Here is a 16994-nt window from a genome sequence, read left to right on the forward strand (position 1 = left end):
GAAGAAAAAACAGAGTCATTTTCAACAAGGTTATTACATACACTGTTATATTACCTTATTTCTGCCAGTAGATTAATGACCTCCAAATGTGTTCCAGTAACCTTTTTGGAATATTAACCCCCTGTTGCTTTGCCACATCCAAAAGTACTGTATTAATGTAAATAACCGAAGAATTCCTACATCAGGAAACATGTCCTCGTACTTATCTGTGTTTCTTACGATGTTTAAATATGTACTTTATTGCATCCTCTCCTGTCTGTTTCCTCTGCTTGCGTGTTGGATTCTAACAACAGCTCAACAACTAGTAAAAGCAGGTGAGACGAGAGTGAAGCTTCACAAAAACCTTCAGCTCGGTTCCCATTGTGTCCTCGGAGTCACAAGAGATTGCATGAAGATGTAGAACTGCTTATTTTGAGGGTGGTTATGTAAAATGTAGGGGTGGGAATCACCAGAGGCCCCAAGATACGATATTATCACGATTACGATATTATCACGATACTTGGCTCACAATTCCGATATTATCACGATACTTGAGTCACGATTACGATATTGTCACGATACTTGAGTCACGATTACGATATTGTCACGATACTTGAGTCACGATGACAATATTATCACGATGCTTGACTTACGATTACAATTACGATATTATCACGATGTTTGACTCAGGATATGATTGCGATTTTAAACATTTTGCAAGATGCTGAGAATTGTGATACAATATATTGCGATTAAGCTTTTTTAACTAAATATCATGTCCACAAAATGAAACTACTTCAACTTTTAAATAAGGGAGTAAGTATATTTCAGGGTTCCTGAATCAAGATTATTCAATTATACTCCTCTAAGTACATATCAGTTTCCCTAAACAGACAACATTGTCATCTGAGTGGGCTGAATTATGTTAAGGATCAAATCAAATAATGAGTGTGAAGAATGGGAAGGAAGACTTGTTGAATGTAATGTTGTCTTTCATATTGACTGCTTTCCTCTGTTAATATCTCTGATTCTTAGTTATTTATAAATGAACATTTGTTGTCGTTGTTGTTACTGTTATTATTTCGAGTAAGTCAGGTGCGAGATACTTTCATTGGCTCTTTATTTTTTACATTGCCTAGTTTTTATATTCAGTGAAAATAAGAGGTTCTAAATGCCCAAAGTATTACTGTAATATACTTAAAATAATACAATAAGTTCTATTCATCTGCAGGTGTATTTGCATTATTCTATGATGAATTTGTCACCATTTCTAAGCATGTGAGAATTCAAGGTTATAGCCAGAGAATGTATATCTTTTGTACTTCCACAGACAGGAACATATCGTGTATGTGCACCATGCGTTTATGTCACACCAGCTAAATTATCACTGAAAATGTCTAGGGAACTGATCTCTTAAAAAGAGCTGAAACCCTGATGTTTGCCTTGAAGTGGCAATTTGTAAGCACCGATATGTAGTTGTATGTTTTATTTGGCTGCAGATGGGAGATCCTTGTTTAGGTGTCTTAGCTGTTACATGGGAGCACGAGGACGGCCTGTTTTTATTTGTTTTTCTGACTGTTTGTCGTGTTTTGTCCCGTCAGGCTCGGTCTGCTGTCAGAGCAGCAAAGACTTTTTCTGCAACATCACCAGCTCCAGCAGCTGCTCGCCTCACAGCCTTCAGCGGTATGACACACACACACACACACACACACACACACACACACACACACACACACACACACACACACACACACACACACACACACACACACACACACACACACACACACACACACACACACACAGCTAAATGCAAACAAAAACATGGCGCTATCTTTTCAGAAAATGCCTGAAATCACCATTATGCAGCCAATTGTTCTGCTTATTTCTGTTCCTTCATGTAGTCCATCTTATACAACTCGTTTTCCTTGCTTCATTGTCTACAATTATCAATTTATCCTAACCTTTTTCTCCTGCATTTCCTTCTCTCTCCCCCCCCCCTCCTCCAGGAGCAGCAGCAGGTGTTGCTCTACCAGCTGATGCAGCAGCAGCAGGACCTCCAACAGCTGCAGTCCCTGTCCTCCTCTGGCCAGATTCCCTCCATCCCGCTGTCCTCTGCTCAGATGCCCATTAACAACCTGCTGCCCAATGCCCAGAGCCAGGGCCAAAGCGCCATCACCGCCAACCCCTTCCTGGCTCTGCAGCACACACACGGCGACGCGCATGCCCCGGGGGCACAGAAGCAGCGGCTCACCGAGAAGGCCGTGGGCGTCGCGGGGCAGGAGAAGACATGATGGCAGATGCTCTTTTGGTTGTTTTTGATTTGTATTTTTCTGAAACTAAATATGCAGAGTTTTCGAGGACATCGGGACTGTTGGTCAACTTTGTCGTTCAGTAACAACAGAAAACACCGACAGCAGAGAAACCTGTTTTTCTATTCAGTCATCTGTGCTCATTCATCATCGCACATTTTAGCGAGTGATGCGTTCACTTGCATTCGACCTCGCCAGGTTTATTTTTACAACTTTTTTCAGGTTAGAGTCTTAACACAGCATTGTGTTAGTAAAAAAAAAATATTTATTTCCATCCATTTTTTTTAGATTTAGTGCTGCTTCAGGTTCAGAGTTTTCACTGTTAACATAATGACTTTCATTTGATGTCACTGGTAGCATCTTAGTGTTAGTGTTGGTAAATAAGCACATGGTGTGGCTGTTCTAGTTTCAACACTTTAAATATAGTCTTCTCTAATCATCATTCAGTTTCTTCTTTCCCTTTCCACTGTCTCCTCTCTTGAACATGTGTCTCATCTTCCACACTCACATCCCTCTCTGTCTGCTCTCTCTGCTGTCTCACTCTCTCTCAGGGGCCTCAGCTATCAGCACACAAGCTAGCAAACACACAGAACTACAGACCTTAAAAGGAAAAGTAGCTGAAATACATGAATATAAAAAAGAAATATTAAAAAGAAAACTACAATACCCAACCACAGGACTTAACAGAAGCAGATCTATGTTTGACATCTGTGTAGCGGTCCCTCGGGGAAACGTTGGTTGAGAGGCTTGTGAAAATATCCCTCACGTTCTCGCCTTCTCTTCCTGTCTTTCTTTCACTCCGCTTGTGTGGATCCTTTAATGTCAGTGAGCCAAGACTTGAACACGGTCACCGCAGAAGCCTTGCTTTTTGACTGTCTCTTCTCTGGGCCAGAAACAGGGGGCTCACTCAGGGAAGTGAAGTGTTAAGAAGATATTTAAAAAAAGAAGAAAAACCGCTAGTTGAATGTTTTGATGGATGTATTTATCCACACAGCACAAGCTCACAAAGAGATATTATGCAGTTGGTTATCAGCTGATGGAAGTTGTCACAGTTCATCTTTCTGATTGAGCCCCCCGCTGCACCTACCTCTCGAGCAGGACCAGCCTATCAGGACCTAAAAGGCCGACAGCAGCGGCCGCAAAAACACACACAAACAAAAAAAAAAAAGAAAAAAGTCAGGACTGGCCAATCAGGGTCAAAAACCCAAGTGCCTGAGGCCAAGGAGGGGTTTTTTGGGGTTAGTATTCCCTTTACCCGAGTCACTCAGCCCAGCTCTTCACAACTCTACTGATGTATTTAAGCTGCGTTGCTGCTTTGCTGCTGCAACAGATCACAAATAGACTCTTTAATGTCTCTTAAATAAAACCAGGAAAACTACTTCTGCTGCGTTCTCTGATAACAAAGCCAACTTTGTATTGTGCTTTTTATTTATTGGGAGTTTTGTTTGTGTAACAGGCGTAAGATGTTCTATTTTAAAAGCCTGCTGGTGTTGCAATTTAACATCATTTTGTACTACTGTGTAAAGTTTTGTTTGTCTTGTTTTTTTCACATACAGTCAAATCTTGCTGTAATCCCTTTCAATAATCTGTGTTGTGTTTAGAAGCTACATGAGAGTTGGCTGATTGGGGAGGGGGTGTGGCTGTATATAGCTATTTGTAGGGAGGGGGGCAAAGAGGGGGTGTTCAGTGGCTGTTTTTACCTCGTTAAGTGTACATAGACCTTTCTCATTGGCCGTTGCTGTACATAAGTGATTGTGAAGGAAAGCCAATGAAGCCTCAGTTTGTGTGTGTGAATCTTTAGGACCAGATGGAAAAAAAAAAAAAAAAAAAAAAAGGTTGACAGTGACTGGACACACAAAGTATTAATTTATTTTTATATGTTCAGGGACATTGTGTTTCTTTTTTAAGTTTTGCACCGTTTTCTTGCTGAGAAGTCATTTTATACTTGGGGCACCGTGTTTTCATCTGTGCACACATTCGTTGGATCATTTTTGTACAAATGGAAAAGAATGGGAGGAGAAATTTTGACATTGTATTTCAGAACACCAAAATAAAGAAACACTATGGATAAAGTAAAAGGAGCATTTGGGGATTTTCTTTTTTTTTTTTTTTTTTTTTTTTTTTAAACCTTTGCACATCCATTTCATAAGACGAGTGTGGGGGAGAGCAAAGTGTCCATCTAAAACTTAAAGGTAAACTCCTTCACACTGTCTAACTTGGAAAAAAAACACATTTGTTTTATAAAAGCATACATCACAAAATCTTTTTTTAAAGATATTTATTTAGTTTTAAATGAATGAAGCATAATACTGATTAAAGAAATCAATAGTATAATACTCTGACACATTAAGACTTTTTAAACAACTTGAACCCAAAACTAAACTTGACTTCTAAACAAAGTGAAAACACTACATCTCAACATGTGTACTTCTTTATTCCTGTAAAAGTGAATTAGAACGGTAACAACACTTGATTTTATTCATTTAAAATGAATGTCATACCCTGTTCTAGATGGGAATATGTTTTTTAAAAAAAATGTATCCTTGTTATTTCTATCATATAGGGAGGTTGGATTCAGTGCAAACAAAAGGCTTGCAACTCCTTTCTTCCAGCTGGACTCACAAAGGCACAATTTGGGTTAGCCCTTGTAGGCTTTCTTTAAGCAGCCCGGATTATACAGAGGAACTGGAAAAATACAAGCACACCTTAGCTGGAAGGACTGGATCCAAGTCACCACTGTTACAGCTTCACATGAGTTGATGTTAGCTGAACTGAAAGACACTTTGTCAAACATATACTGAATGTGAGATAGCTTCCTTGGATGTATCAAAATAGATTAAGTGCCAAAAGAAGCTGAACATCTTTAAATTTAAACAAGCCTCCTGTCCTAACAAACATGCACACACTGAAGGAGATGACTTCCAGCTGCCACGGAACAACCAGTGTGCTTCACCGTGTGTTTGAAGGTGGGGGCACCATTCTGCTACATCTGCTTCTGCCCTGGTAATTAAAAGCTCACTTTCCTCTTTCCTCCTGCCCCCCATCCTCCCTACACACACACACACACACTCTCTCTCTAACCTGCATTCGACAACACAACCCCCCTTTTCTCTTCTCTTTTCTCAAGCACTTGCTCACAAACCCCTCCTACTTCCAAATATCCCTCACCATGCACCCCATTCCCTCCACTCACTATCAGCCCTGTCAATCAAATCCAGGCTGTTTAAACACCATACAATCCCCACCACCACCCAGGACCATCTCTTTTATAAGCCCCCACCATCATAGCTGCCTCTCCTCCACTCTTTGTAATAGCAGCCACACACACACACACACACACACACACACAGGGCAGAGCTGCTGTGTCCATCATCGATCACACTCCCCAAGAAGCCTCCCTGGGGGTGGGAGGGCTTACCAGCTGATGGAGGACCCCTGTGTGCTGCCCGACCAGGTGCCTGATCACAAAGTCAAAACACTGCTAAGCCCTGGTGTTAGCAGACAGACAGACACACACACACACACACAGAGCAGACAGCAGGCCAGCAGGAGGGTTAAGCCTGGGATGATTAGACAAATGTGGGGCAGATATCTGTATGCTCTGCAGAAACATGGGTGCTGAAGAAGTTCCTGTCCCTGCTTTCTAGCATTTATTTTCTCCTGCATGTTTTCTCACGCACTTCTCAGAGACAACAAAGCTGGAGAGCAAATCTGCATCAAGAAAAGCTAGACGCAAAGTGACGTCATCGTGGGAAAGCTGGATTTGATTCTGCATTTTATTTCTTTAGTCCTGATTGCATCTATGAAAACTTAAGAACGCAGATCCAAGAGGTCGGACTCGATACATTTTGCAACTGTACTATGTACACACAAGTCACTGCATTCATTAGGTCAAAACAACTACAGGTGTCAGGTGGCTCATTTAATGTAATTTCAAATAAAAACTTGAAAATATGAAAATACAATTAAGAAAAAAGATTGAGCTGCTCTTAGTTTCACTTTCAAATAAAATTTTGGGGCAAAACATTTTGAAGTCAAATGTAGTTTTTAGTACTAGTTTAATGATTCATTAAATAATTAAATGATCAACAATTCAGTATCATTAATGGAAAATCAAATTACATATCTTAAGCTTTAATATATGCTCACTGATTACATTTTATTATCTGGTTACATTTTATCATATTACAAAAACATGATTGTTTTCATTATATCTGTAATATTGAAGAAATACAATGGACAAATCATTTTTTTTATTTTTGTTAACATTAAGTGTATTAAATTGTCCCATGATATCACCTATTCTAATGTCCAATCTCAGGTTACAGAATCATTTTGGCCACACTTTGACGTTATAAAATATCTTATTGTTGAATCAACATAATGCTGTTTCAGGATGAAGCTTTTAATTTAAATCCCCTGGTACATAAGAGACGTTTTTGTTCAATAAACCAATTAACAAGAATTTCTCATCTATTAGGAAAAAAAAAAAAAAAAAAAAACACTCTGCGACCCACATTTGGGTTCTGACCCAGCAGTTGAGAACCACTGTTCTTGATCAACTGAAAGCTGCTCAAACTTCAGCAAAGCAAAAAACGGACACCAAACTATAATTAAAGATTCACTGAGGGCCGTTAGTCTTTTCTTGGCATGTATGTGCACCTTTGGTAATTTGGTTAAAATATTGAAGTATGCCTCAGCCTCAAAGAGAGAGCCATAAAGCTGATAGAGGCCTGGCTGTAATAAAGCATCAGCAGGAGGAGGTGTGTACAGTAATGCAGTGTAAATCATCACAGAGTGGTGGCCATTAAAGAGGCTTAATCCTGTACAGAAACATGCAGTCAGCCACTGGGCCCCATCCAGAGCCGAGGGGAACCAGATCCAGAAAACTGAGGTGTTAAATGCCAAAGAGAAGGATGCGGATGAAGGGTACAAGAAGAGTGTAGGGGGAACAGCTGAGGAGATTCCTAGCCTAAAAGTGAGTGTGCGTGCCCCCCATAGGTCCTTCTCCTGTAAGATAATAGTGGACAGGAGAAGCAGCAGGATTCAGCCACATCCCTCTTCATTCTTAGATAGCTCGTATTCTTCTGCTCAGTGACACCCCTCTGTCACCCTAAGACACACACACACACACACACACACACACACTCATATGCAGATCCCTCCCAGTTCAATGAATTCAAACTCAGAGCAACACACATACAGTGATTGACGAGCTAACACAAAAACGGCACAAATGACATGAAATGTTAAATAAGCAATAACTGTTCAGTCTCTTCCTTTGGAGGTTTACACTGTTCAACAGAATACAGCTCCTGTCGTCACCCTGAAATACAGATAAGAGAAAACCACACACAGCTGTACCAAAGGAAGCTTTCATCTAGAAAAAAAACCAACTAATTATTTACAATAAAAAAATAAAACAAACAAATCTTAGAACTTGACTCGTCAGCCTCATTGGATGATTGCAGCTGAGAACAAAATCAAAAATCTCAAACTGTCTAATTAGGAGGAGGTTCACATGCTTTGAAGAACTAATGGATGTTGTTGGAATAAATATTTGGATTATAGGATGATAAATGTGCACATGCATGGGAAGAAGATCCTAATGAGAAACCTCTGAACCTCCCTGCAGTAACTGAGGCTGAGGCACTCTTTTTTTTTTCTCCTTGACCAATGTGTGTGTGTGTGTGTGTGTGTGTGTGGGTGTGTGTGTGTGTGTGTGTGTGTGTGAGTGAGAGAGTGCAAGAGACTTAAAGAGAGATAAATCTATCTATCTATCTATCTATCTATCTATCTATCTGGCATTGGCAACCATCCGAACAAAATTGCACATTTAATAAAAAATGAAAATTTCTTAACGCAAATGAATAAGCTAAATAAGAGTTACTCCTTATATAAATTACATATAATGCATTTATAATTTATGTATTATTTTTTAGATAAATTAAACCCTTTTCTATAAAGGTTGCGTTAAGTCTACTTCGTTAAAACACAAGAAAAATGCGTAATACGCATTAAAAATATGAATATCCATTCTGGGTATTTGCTGAAAAAAAAATTACAAAGGGTGTTCTGAACTGAAGGTAAGTTTGGTGAATGTAGGCACACCCGGGGAAAAGTGGATTTATATTGTTGGGCAGCACATGCAGCTGGTCTCCCCCGGCGTGCAGTAGCGTCTCTCCCGAATTCAGCGGCTCCTGCTCTGCTCCTCTGCCGCGCTGAGTGAAGCGCTGTGTGGGTAGTGCTCCGTCCCTCTCCCGCTGCCTGCGGCTCCCACTATCGGCGGGAGGAAAGGAGCCTTGAAACCCGCAGAGAAGCGAGAAGGGTGACTACGCTTTACGCAAATATCGTACACATTTATCGGTGAATGAAGGGGGGAGGAGGGGGGGGAGGATTTAAGTAAATAATGTTTCTGTTGTCTGCTTTTCCCCTTCGAAAGGGGAAATGCAGCACAGAGGCTACATGGTGGCAGCTCTGCTGGTGCGATACATGTCGCTACATTGTTAGTGGAGCCTATCTGAGAGATCGTTGTATGGATTCATGTTCATTCAAAATCAAATGAGAGAATTAACCAGGAGTAGTCATTTTCAACTAGCCTACTATTAATGTGGAAAACATATATTCATAGGCTACTTAGTGAAACGGAAAGAGCTTTAACTCCAGTGTCTCTATAAGTGTATTGAGGTATTTTCATCGACTAACATGTAATGTAGGCTACATTAAGGCAATATTAACTTGTATAGGCCGTAACAAACACGTGGCCAACGGTGAAGGTTACGACATATCACACTGTTTTTTTACTGCACATACATAGCCTAAAGTACTTGCAGTAATGTTTTGGTGACATGTTTTATTTTGATCGTTTTTAATATAATTGAATAGGATGTTTAGCAGTGATGTGTGATGTCTGTAGAATGTACTTACTCCGTGTGTGTTGTTTTGAAGACAATCGACCCCAACAGCAAACTGCAGGAAATCCACATAAACCACAGAGATACACTAAAGTATTTTTCATAGACTTTCTTCTGTCAGGTTGTTTTAAAAACAGTATAACTTAATTAAACGTAATTAAAAAATAATTACATTTTATATAAATACATTTGATCACAAGAGACCCACAGCATGCAATGTAAGTATGCAAAGTGACCCGATAGTCTGCACTGGAAAACATAAAAACAGCAGAAATTAAACCCACACACACACACATGCACACACACACACACACACACACACCAGCGAAGAACAGGGGGTGTATTTTCCTCTTCTAATGTCTGCGTCCTATACCTGCACAATAAAAGACAAAACCCAACCTTGCTCTTGTATTTACCGTCAGAGTGAATGGACTGTGGGTGAAGAATGAAGCACCATTACAGGGACAGGTGGTGCTGGCAGAGATGAATGCAGTCTTGTGGGCCTGTAATGAATGTGACGGGATATAGATCTGAGATGAGATCTGGTTTGATCATCAGGTAAAAATAGATCAGTCAGTGGCAGATCATTACTGATAATTACTTTCAAATGGTAAGGTCTATATGATTAAATAAGTCTGCTGCTGGTAGGTGATGGCAGGTTGGGGGGGATTTCACATGTGTGTCCATATATAATAATTACATTACAGGTGATAGGGTAGGTAAGAGGTAGCCTATATTATTAATTGTTGCAAGGTGAGAAATTTGGTATTAATATTCATCAAGCATTTTTGGTGATTAGGCAGGACATTTTTACACATGCATACAGATTATCCAACTCCAATTCCTTCCGCTCCAAGTGTGTGTGTGTGTGTGTGTGTGTGTGTGTGTGTAAGTTTTATGATGAGCTATTACACATCAGGGGGGGTGCTGCAGAAAGTCAGTGCCTTGCTCAAAGTGTTTTTTTTTTTTAAAGCAGATATCCTGGAGAGATTGTAGCTAATTTTCAGTTATGGAGTCCAAACGTCTGAGATTGAAGAGGAGTCGAAACCACTGCTGCAATCAAGATAAATGAGCAAACAAAAAGCATGTAAAGAGATCTGGGATTTCTCTAGCGGTAACAGCTGTTCAATGGTAAAGACAGAGAGAGAGAGAGAGAGAGAGAGAGAGAGAGAGAGAGAGGGAGAGAGAGAGAGCCCTCCCCTGTCCATGCACCTATCAGCAGGCCTCATTTATTATGCAGACTGGAGACCCCAGGACTGGAGAGGAGGGCTAGTGTATGTTTTTGGAAAGGGGGGGGGGTTACATGTGATGCCCACCAGAGCACACACACACACACACACACACACACACACACACACACACACACAACTGATTGTTCTGTCTTTGCTCTTAAATATAGAGAGAGGTATGCAGAGCGCAGAGCGAGAGAGAGATTTGTGTGCGCTAAAAAATGTGTATGTGTGTGAAACTTGTTGCATACACTCAGATGATTGTTTAATGTTAGTCTAGTAAATATGGTTGTGAGGGCAAACCACAGATTTAAGTAGGTGTTTTATTTATACGTGTGTGTAAGTGATCACACAGACCTTGAAAAACAAATACACAAAGGAGCTGGTGTGTGTGTCTGCTTATTTGTATCTCTGCTGTTATTAGAGAGAGATGGAGGGAACACAAAGGGCCACTCCTGCTCAACTGTAAATGCATTTCTTCCTGAAAAGTGTCCATAAGTTGATGTTGAATTAATCAATCAATCTTTATTTTCTTTAGCAATTAAAATGAATACTTCTTAAAAAAAATACACATTAACAACACCTCCTTACATAGCAGAGCCAAAATGAAGAACACTGCTTGAACAAGTTTGACTGCAACAGGTTTACAAATATGATCCATGAAAAGTATCATTGGAGGTTTGTAAAGTAATGCTACCAGAGCGACATACGTTTTAATGTAACAGGTTTGATCATTTGGTCATTGGGTAAAGGAGCTGGCAGAATAAGTGATGTCAAAATCTTGGCTATTGGTGGAAAGTGAATTTGTATACTTTAATTGTACGTAATAAATCAGAGAACCATGGCACAGTTAACAAAATGAGATTTATTTGACAGATAGTTTTTTTTTTAAACTTAATACTACACATTAAAATACATTTACATCCTGTAAAATAAACAACCTTTCTGTTCTATGCCTCCTTTGAATTTTGAACTTTTAGCCGTTCCATAAAAACAGGTAAATCATTTCCCGTCTAAACTTCTCCATTGTTAACTCCGCACACAATATTTCACCTAAACAGACAAAGATCAGAGAAAATGCTAAAATATGAGTTTGTGTGAATGACTGAATAACAAATCTGATCTGTTTGTGTGGGCACATGACTAAAAAATCTATACATTCTTACCTTTTCTTATGAGTTAGTAGAAGTAGATATAACTTTACTGGAGGATCAATCACTGAATATGAATCAACAAGTAAGATTATCTGAACGTCTCAATACTGTTACACTGAGCATACCGTGTGTCTTCAGCACAAGCTGATCTGAGTTACATGTGAATATGGCTCAATGATGTGTTCTGACACACTACACATAATGATATATGAGTATTAAAGAACTAGAAGGCAGGTATATATCTCATATTAAAAAGTAGTATTCTCCATTAGACTTGCTATAAACATGCATTAGTGGCACAATTATAAAGCTGTGGTCTAATCTTTTAAAAGTCCCAGGGTAATGTTGGAAATGACCATGGGAGAAGACGAGAGGGGGATGGAAGAGGGATAAAGGGAGGAAGGGGAGGAGAGAAACTCAATCTAAAGCACCAGGTGCACCTTTTGTCGACATAATCTCCCAACCCTCGAGACGGCGTGCACACTGGCCAACATATACAGCCTTTCATACGTACACACATGCTGCTATTTTCCACCGGGGGATTTGAGTCCTGGGTTTGCTGTGCTCATATGTAAAAGGGGATGCTCAGGTCAGATCAGGGTTTGTTTCCATTTTGATTCACCCACAACTTAACTTTGCATATAGTGATGACATGGATTTATTAAAACGAGCTAGAACGACATGGTGGAGAAAATTGAAGGCTACCAAGTTTAAGAGCAATCACAGGAAGAAAAAAGAGAGTTTACATGTCTTCAGGGGAAAATGGTGTCACATGTTGAAACCCACAAGTGAATTTAGAGCACATGTTCTCCTTGGACACAAATGCTTTCATGTGTGAAGCAGGTTTCAGGTTGTTTCCAGACAGTAATGTTTCTACTTCAATGCAGTACATTGACAAACAGTTGTTAGGCGTTTGCCTGTTTACTTTGTGTAGAAATGTATGCATCTGCATGTATGCCGTTAAAAAAATGAAGTTTAAATTCTTAACACGTTGTTATAGTAGATTGCATTCGTCAGCACTGTAAAACATTTAAAGCTGCATGTAAGTGTAAAAATGTTGAATGTATCATACACATTTTCTCCAGCATATAAAGAAACATTGAAAACAAGTACATAAATACTTCATCTTGAAAATATCCTCAATCCACTGAGGGATTTGGTTGCTACAGTCTTACTTCAGCCTATTTCAAACAAGCATAAAACTCCTGAACTTTTCAGGAATGAGCTGCAAGTGGGAACGCAAACGCCCACATTTTCCCTCTGACTTTACACAGAGTCGAGTCCCAAGTATTTTTCTGCAGAAAGTCCGAGAGAGCTAATGCAGAAGAATATCACCAGGAGAATTCACGTGGAGCGAGTTGGAGGGGGTGGTGACGTTTATCCCCTGTGACCAGTGCATACCATAACCAACCATAGAGTGGTCGCGACCCGTCGGCCCCAGTTGGCCTTCTTTTTGCTGATTCCACTTGTTGAATCGGCCATGAGCCGGCGCGGTTGGGGGGCAGGAATCTCTCTGATTGGCTGTTCAGCTAAGCGAAACAGGAGAGCCAGTGCACCAGAAGAAATACGGAAACGCCTCCTCTATTCTTGTTCCACAAATAAAAGACCAAGTGCTGACAATGCCAGTGCCATTTTCAACTTTTTATCAGACATTATTCTCGATTAGAAGTTCCTATATTACGAGTGTTGAGCGACAGCGGTGAGCAAATTGTCTTCTCGTATCACAACAGTTTATTTATCCGTTCTTTGCCGTCTGCTAGGTGTGTCAGGGCTTTAACAGGGATCATCTCCTGCGTGAGGTGCATGTGTGAACAGCCGGGTCAGGAGGATTTCAGGGGCAGTTCCCTTTTCACATGTGCAAATTTCAAATTTTGTATGTCTGTAAGTTGGCTGAAGTTAAACTTTTGCAACTTTGCAACTGTCAAAACTGTCTCCAACTTCATGTTTTCCCTCACATTTGGCAACAATTGCTCTACAACTACCACTTCCAGTTACTACAGCTCCTGCTGTTAGGACAAAAACTGTGCAGGTCTGCTTTAAATTCTCCTTTGCCTTGCAGTAATGTGTATTTAATTGTGTTGTAGAGCATTGGTGTTGCTTATAAACGACATACTTCTATAGACCTCTCTATTTGATGTAATTTACAGTGTTGTTTTTTTTATGTACTTCACAGTGTTCTTATGAGCTCTTTATGATTGTTTTGAGTATTTCTCTCTGGTTTTATATCGGTTTCATTTTTTACTTCACTGTGCAACACTTTGCTGTTTTTTTAAAGTGTGCTATACAATTGAATTGGATTGTGCATGTGTGTGTGTTGCAGGGAACCAGACCTCAGCTCACCCTCACTATGGACCTCCAGATTGTATTGATGCCTGTCAATCAGTTCACTACATTGTTTGGGGCGGGCAAGTGAAGGAAAACCAAGGTCTGTATTTAGAATAGATGCAGTTGTTGTGCATCTAAAAGCCTGAAATGTTGAAAACCCTGGAATGCAAAAAAACACACCCTTGAATAACATTACCGGCTGTGTTAATCAATGGCTCTTAGCACAGTGGATTTAAGAAGCCCGGGCGCCCCTTGTCCACAATCCCTCACCCGTCATCCTTTAAGCTCGACCCCTAAACTCCTGCAAAGCCTCGAGTGGGGACGAAGCCAAGGACGGAGCAGGCTGCTCATTGTGATTTAATCTCTCCCTGCTGCCAGAACAAACATCAAATATGGCCTCCTTATCAGGCCGGCCCTGCTCTATCTATCTATCACCAATCAATATCTCCTTTTCTGTGTGTGGAGGTTTCTTATGTATGTGAGTGTGTTTGTGTGTGGAGCGGGTCTCTAGGGCTGCGCTAACTAAGGTCAAAGTTCAGGTATAACCCTCCAGCGTGGAATGACAGATGTGGCCGGAGGAAAACAAGATAAAAAGAAAGGGAGCGGGGAAAGAAAAAAAGAGGGAAAGATGTAAACCAGTTGAGTGTGACCTAAACAAAAGACCATAAAAAGAGAACTGTTATTATTGCTTGTGTTGACTCTTTGGCAGGTATGACTTAGCCTCGGGCCTCCTGCAGACCCTAGATCAGCTTACCTGAGTGAACGTTGAAGCCTTGAACGACGCACTGTAGCGCCTGATTTCATAGTTTTCCTTCTTCTTCTTCCTGTTCACAGAAAAAAAAGGTAAACCAAATGTTATGCTAAACCCTTTCAACACCCGCTTCGATGAACAAACACATGCACATTTGAGGAAATGGAAAGGTAGTGCACATGCATGAAGGCCATTCCCTCCCCTGTATGTGTGTTCATTTACATAGGAAAGAAAGTAAGTGTATGCATTGAGGGGGGGGGGGCTCCTGAGGTGATGTGACACTGTGTGTGCCTCCATCTCCCATGAAACAGCTCCATAAAGCTGCAAAATGCTAGCAGAGCTGCAGCCGTGCTGTAAGAGATAGATCGAGGGAGGGAGGGAGAGAAAGAGAGAGGAAATCCTTTGTTCTGTCAAGGACTTAACACAATCAGAGTGTACAGTGTGTCAGGAGCGCACAGGCATATATCAACTTCAATCTCTTTTTAATGAAAAATCCTGCCCTCTCTAATATGTGCAAATTAACCTCTTCTCCTCCCCTCCCTCCTCCCCTCCTGCCGTTTCCCCTCCTCTCTCCTCTCTCCCCCCTCTCCCTTACACTGGCCCCCTTCGCTACCTCTCCTCTCTCAATTCCCACCCTCTTCTTCTGTCCCTCGTCTTCCTCTTTTTCGCCTCACTCTCACCCCAAGTTTTCTGCGTCCGTCTCGTACCTCGGAGGGCAAAAGCAGAAGCGAGTTATAGATAGAGGCGGAAACTCCTGTTCACCATTGGCTTGTTGCTTTAGCCACCCGAACCCCCCCCGCCCCACACACAATTATCTGCATCACTTGGTTGTAAAAAAAGAAATATCATAAATAAAGCAGGAGAATATCAAACAGTCAGTGTCCAGCAGCAGCAGAATAAAACTCCCCTCTCCATCCTCCCCTGCTCTCTTTGGTTTTTATCCCTGTCTGCCGAATCATGCTATTACCCTGATTATCCTGATGAGCTGGTCAGATCCTCGCCTTCTCATTCTGCCCATGCTGATTGTAATTTAGAAATTACACCTAATGAGGAATTTTTAAAAACAAGACCGCCGCCCTGCGCTGCCAGCTCCACGCCACTCCCGGCCCTAATGGATTTCCTGGTATGGAATCCATTTTTCCCCCCTTTCTGCCCTGCATGGGGTCCGGCTAGCCAGGCCCTTCCCTTCCTCCTCCCTCACCCCCACCTTACTCCCCTAATTGGGGACGACTGGTTTTAGTGAAAAGGAGTCATAATCATTGTTTCTGCAGCTAATTTAAGTGGTTAAGTACACGGGATCAGCTCCCAGAATGAGGAAATGAGAAAGATTACATTTACATTTTTTTTGTCTTTACAGCTAAAGTGCCGATTTCCTTTTCATGGTGCTGTTGATTTTTGAAAAGATAAACGCCATACGACATTTTTGTAACGTCTCAACAGAGTTTTTTGGTTTTGTTTTGTCTTTTGTTACATAGGCTACTATTAACTGTATGTGTGGTAAGGGCAACATCTGCTCTTCATACGTTCTGTTGTTTTGCTAGAAGTAAAGTATATGAGCCTTTAAAACACCAAACAGTTTTCAACACTTCTCTTTATCTTATGGCGGAATTTGATTCATCAAAAGTCTGCAGATTACAGTTCAAACATGCCCTATTAGTCTCATAAACACCTGTATGATGTGTACGTGTTTCAGGGAGCCTTTCCTAGAAATGGGGGAGGACAAACACACACACACGCACACACACACATGCACGCAGAGGCACGCATGCAAATCAAAGCCATCAACAGCTTGTGATGAAGTGAGACGTCGTGGCATAAACAGAGTGTGCCGTTACCATGGAAGCCACTTTCACCTCACAGGGCCGAGAGAGACGGGCCGAGAAACACACAAAGAGCCAACGAGACGGGGAGGGAGCGACAAACACAGTGACAGACAGACAGATAGAGAAACAGACAGACAGTGTGGTGCAAGCTCTCCTTTAGCTATGTTTAACATCTCTTAAAAAAACCACTGCAGCTTAGCACCAGCTTCCTTTTCCTGAGAGGAAACACTGTGTTTTGCCCTGTAACTGTTACCAAGACAAGGACAAGTTCATTCAAATATTCTTCAGTGGCTGGTTTGTTATTCTCAAGATTAATAACAACAAAACAAAAATACAGAAGGTGACACAGTATTACACTGTTGGAGGGGTTTTGTGCGGTTTAGAGCTTAACATCTGCCCCACTTAAGAGCTTTCTTTTTTCTCATTCTGGACTCTAACTTTGGATGGCTTTTGCGACACTTTTACTGGAAAATCAGTAGTTTTATCTTTCAATTGTTTGTAGCTTAA

General features: G+C 40.9%; 1 protein-coding gene across 5 annotated transcripts in view; it reads left to right on the forward strand.

Moving 5' to 3' along the window:
* The window catches only part of mllt10 (MLLT10 histone lysine methyltransferase DOT1L cofactor), a 47347-nt gene extending 42978 nt beyond the window's left edge, over positions 1-4369 (forward strand). For 4 of the 5 annotated variants that reach the window (XM_065949192.1, XM_065949193.1, XM_065949194.1 and 1 more), the window contains 3 exons: positions 294-314; positions 1581-1662; positions 1989-4369. In XM_065949192.1, the coding sequence (XP_065805264.1) occupies positions 294-314; positions 1581-1662; positions 1989-2273 (388 nt within the window). In that variant the 3' untranslated portion in view covers positions 2274-4369. The remainder of the gene's footprint in view (positions 1-293; positions 315-1580; positions 1663-1988) is intronic. The other variant, XM_020654139.3, reaches the window with a different exon arrangement.
* Positions 4370-16994: the final 12625 nt, after the last annotated feature.

The sequence above is a fragment of the Labrus bergylta genome, chromosome 20 (genome assembly GCF_963930695.1).
Source record: "Labrus bergylta chromosome 20, fLabBer1.1, whole genome shotgun sequence".
Taxonomy (NCBI): domain Eukaryota; kingdom Metazoa; phylum Chordata; class Actinopteri; order Labriformes; family Labridae; genus Labrus; species Labrus bergylta.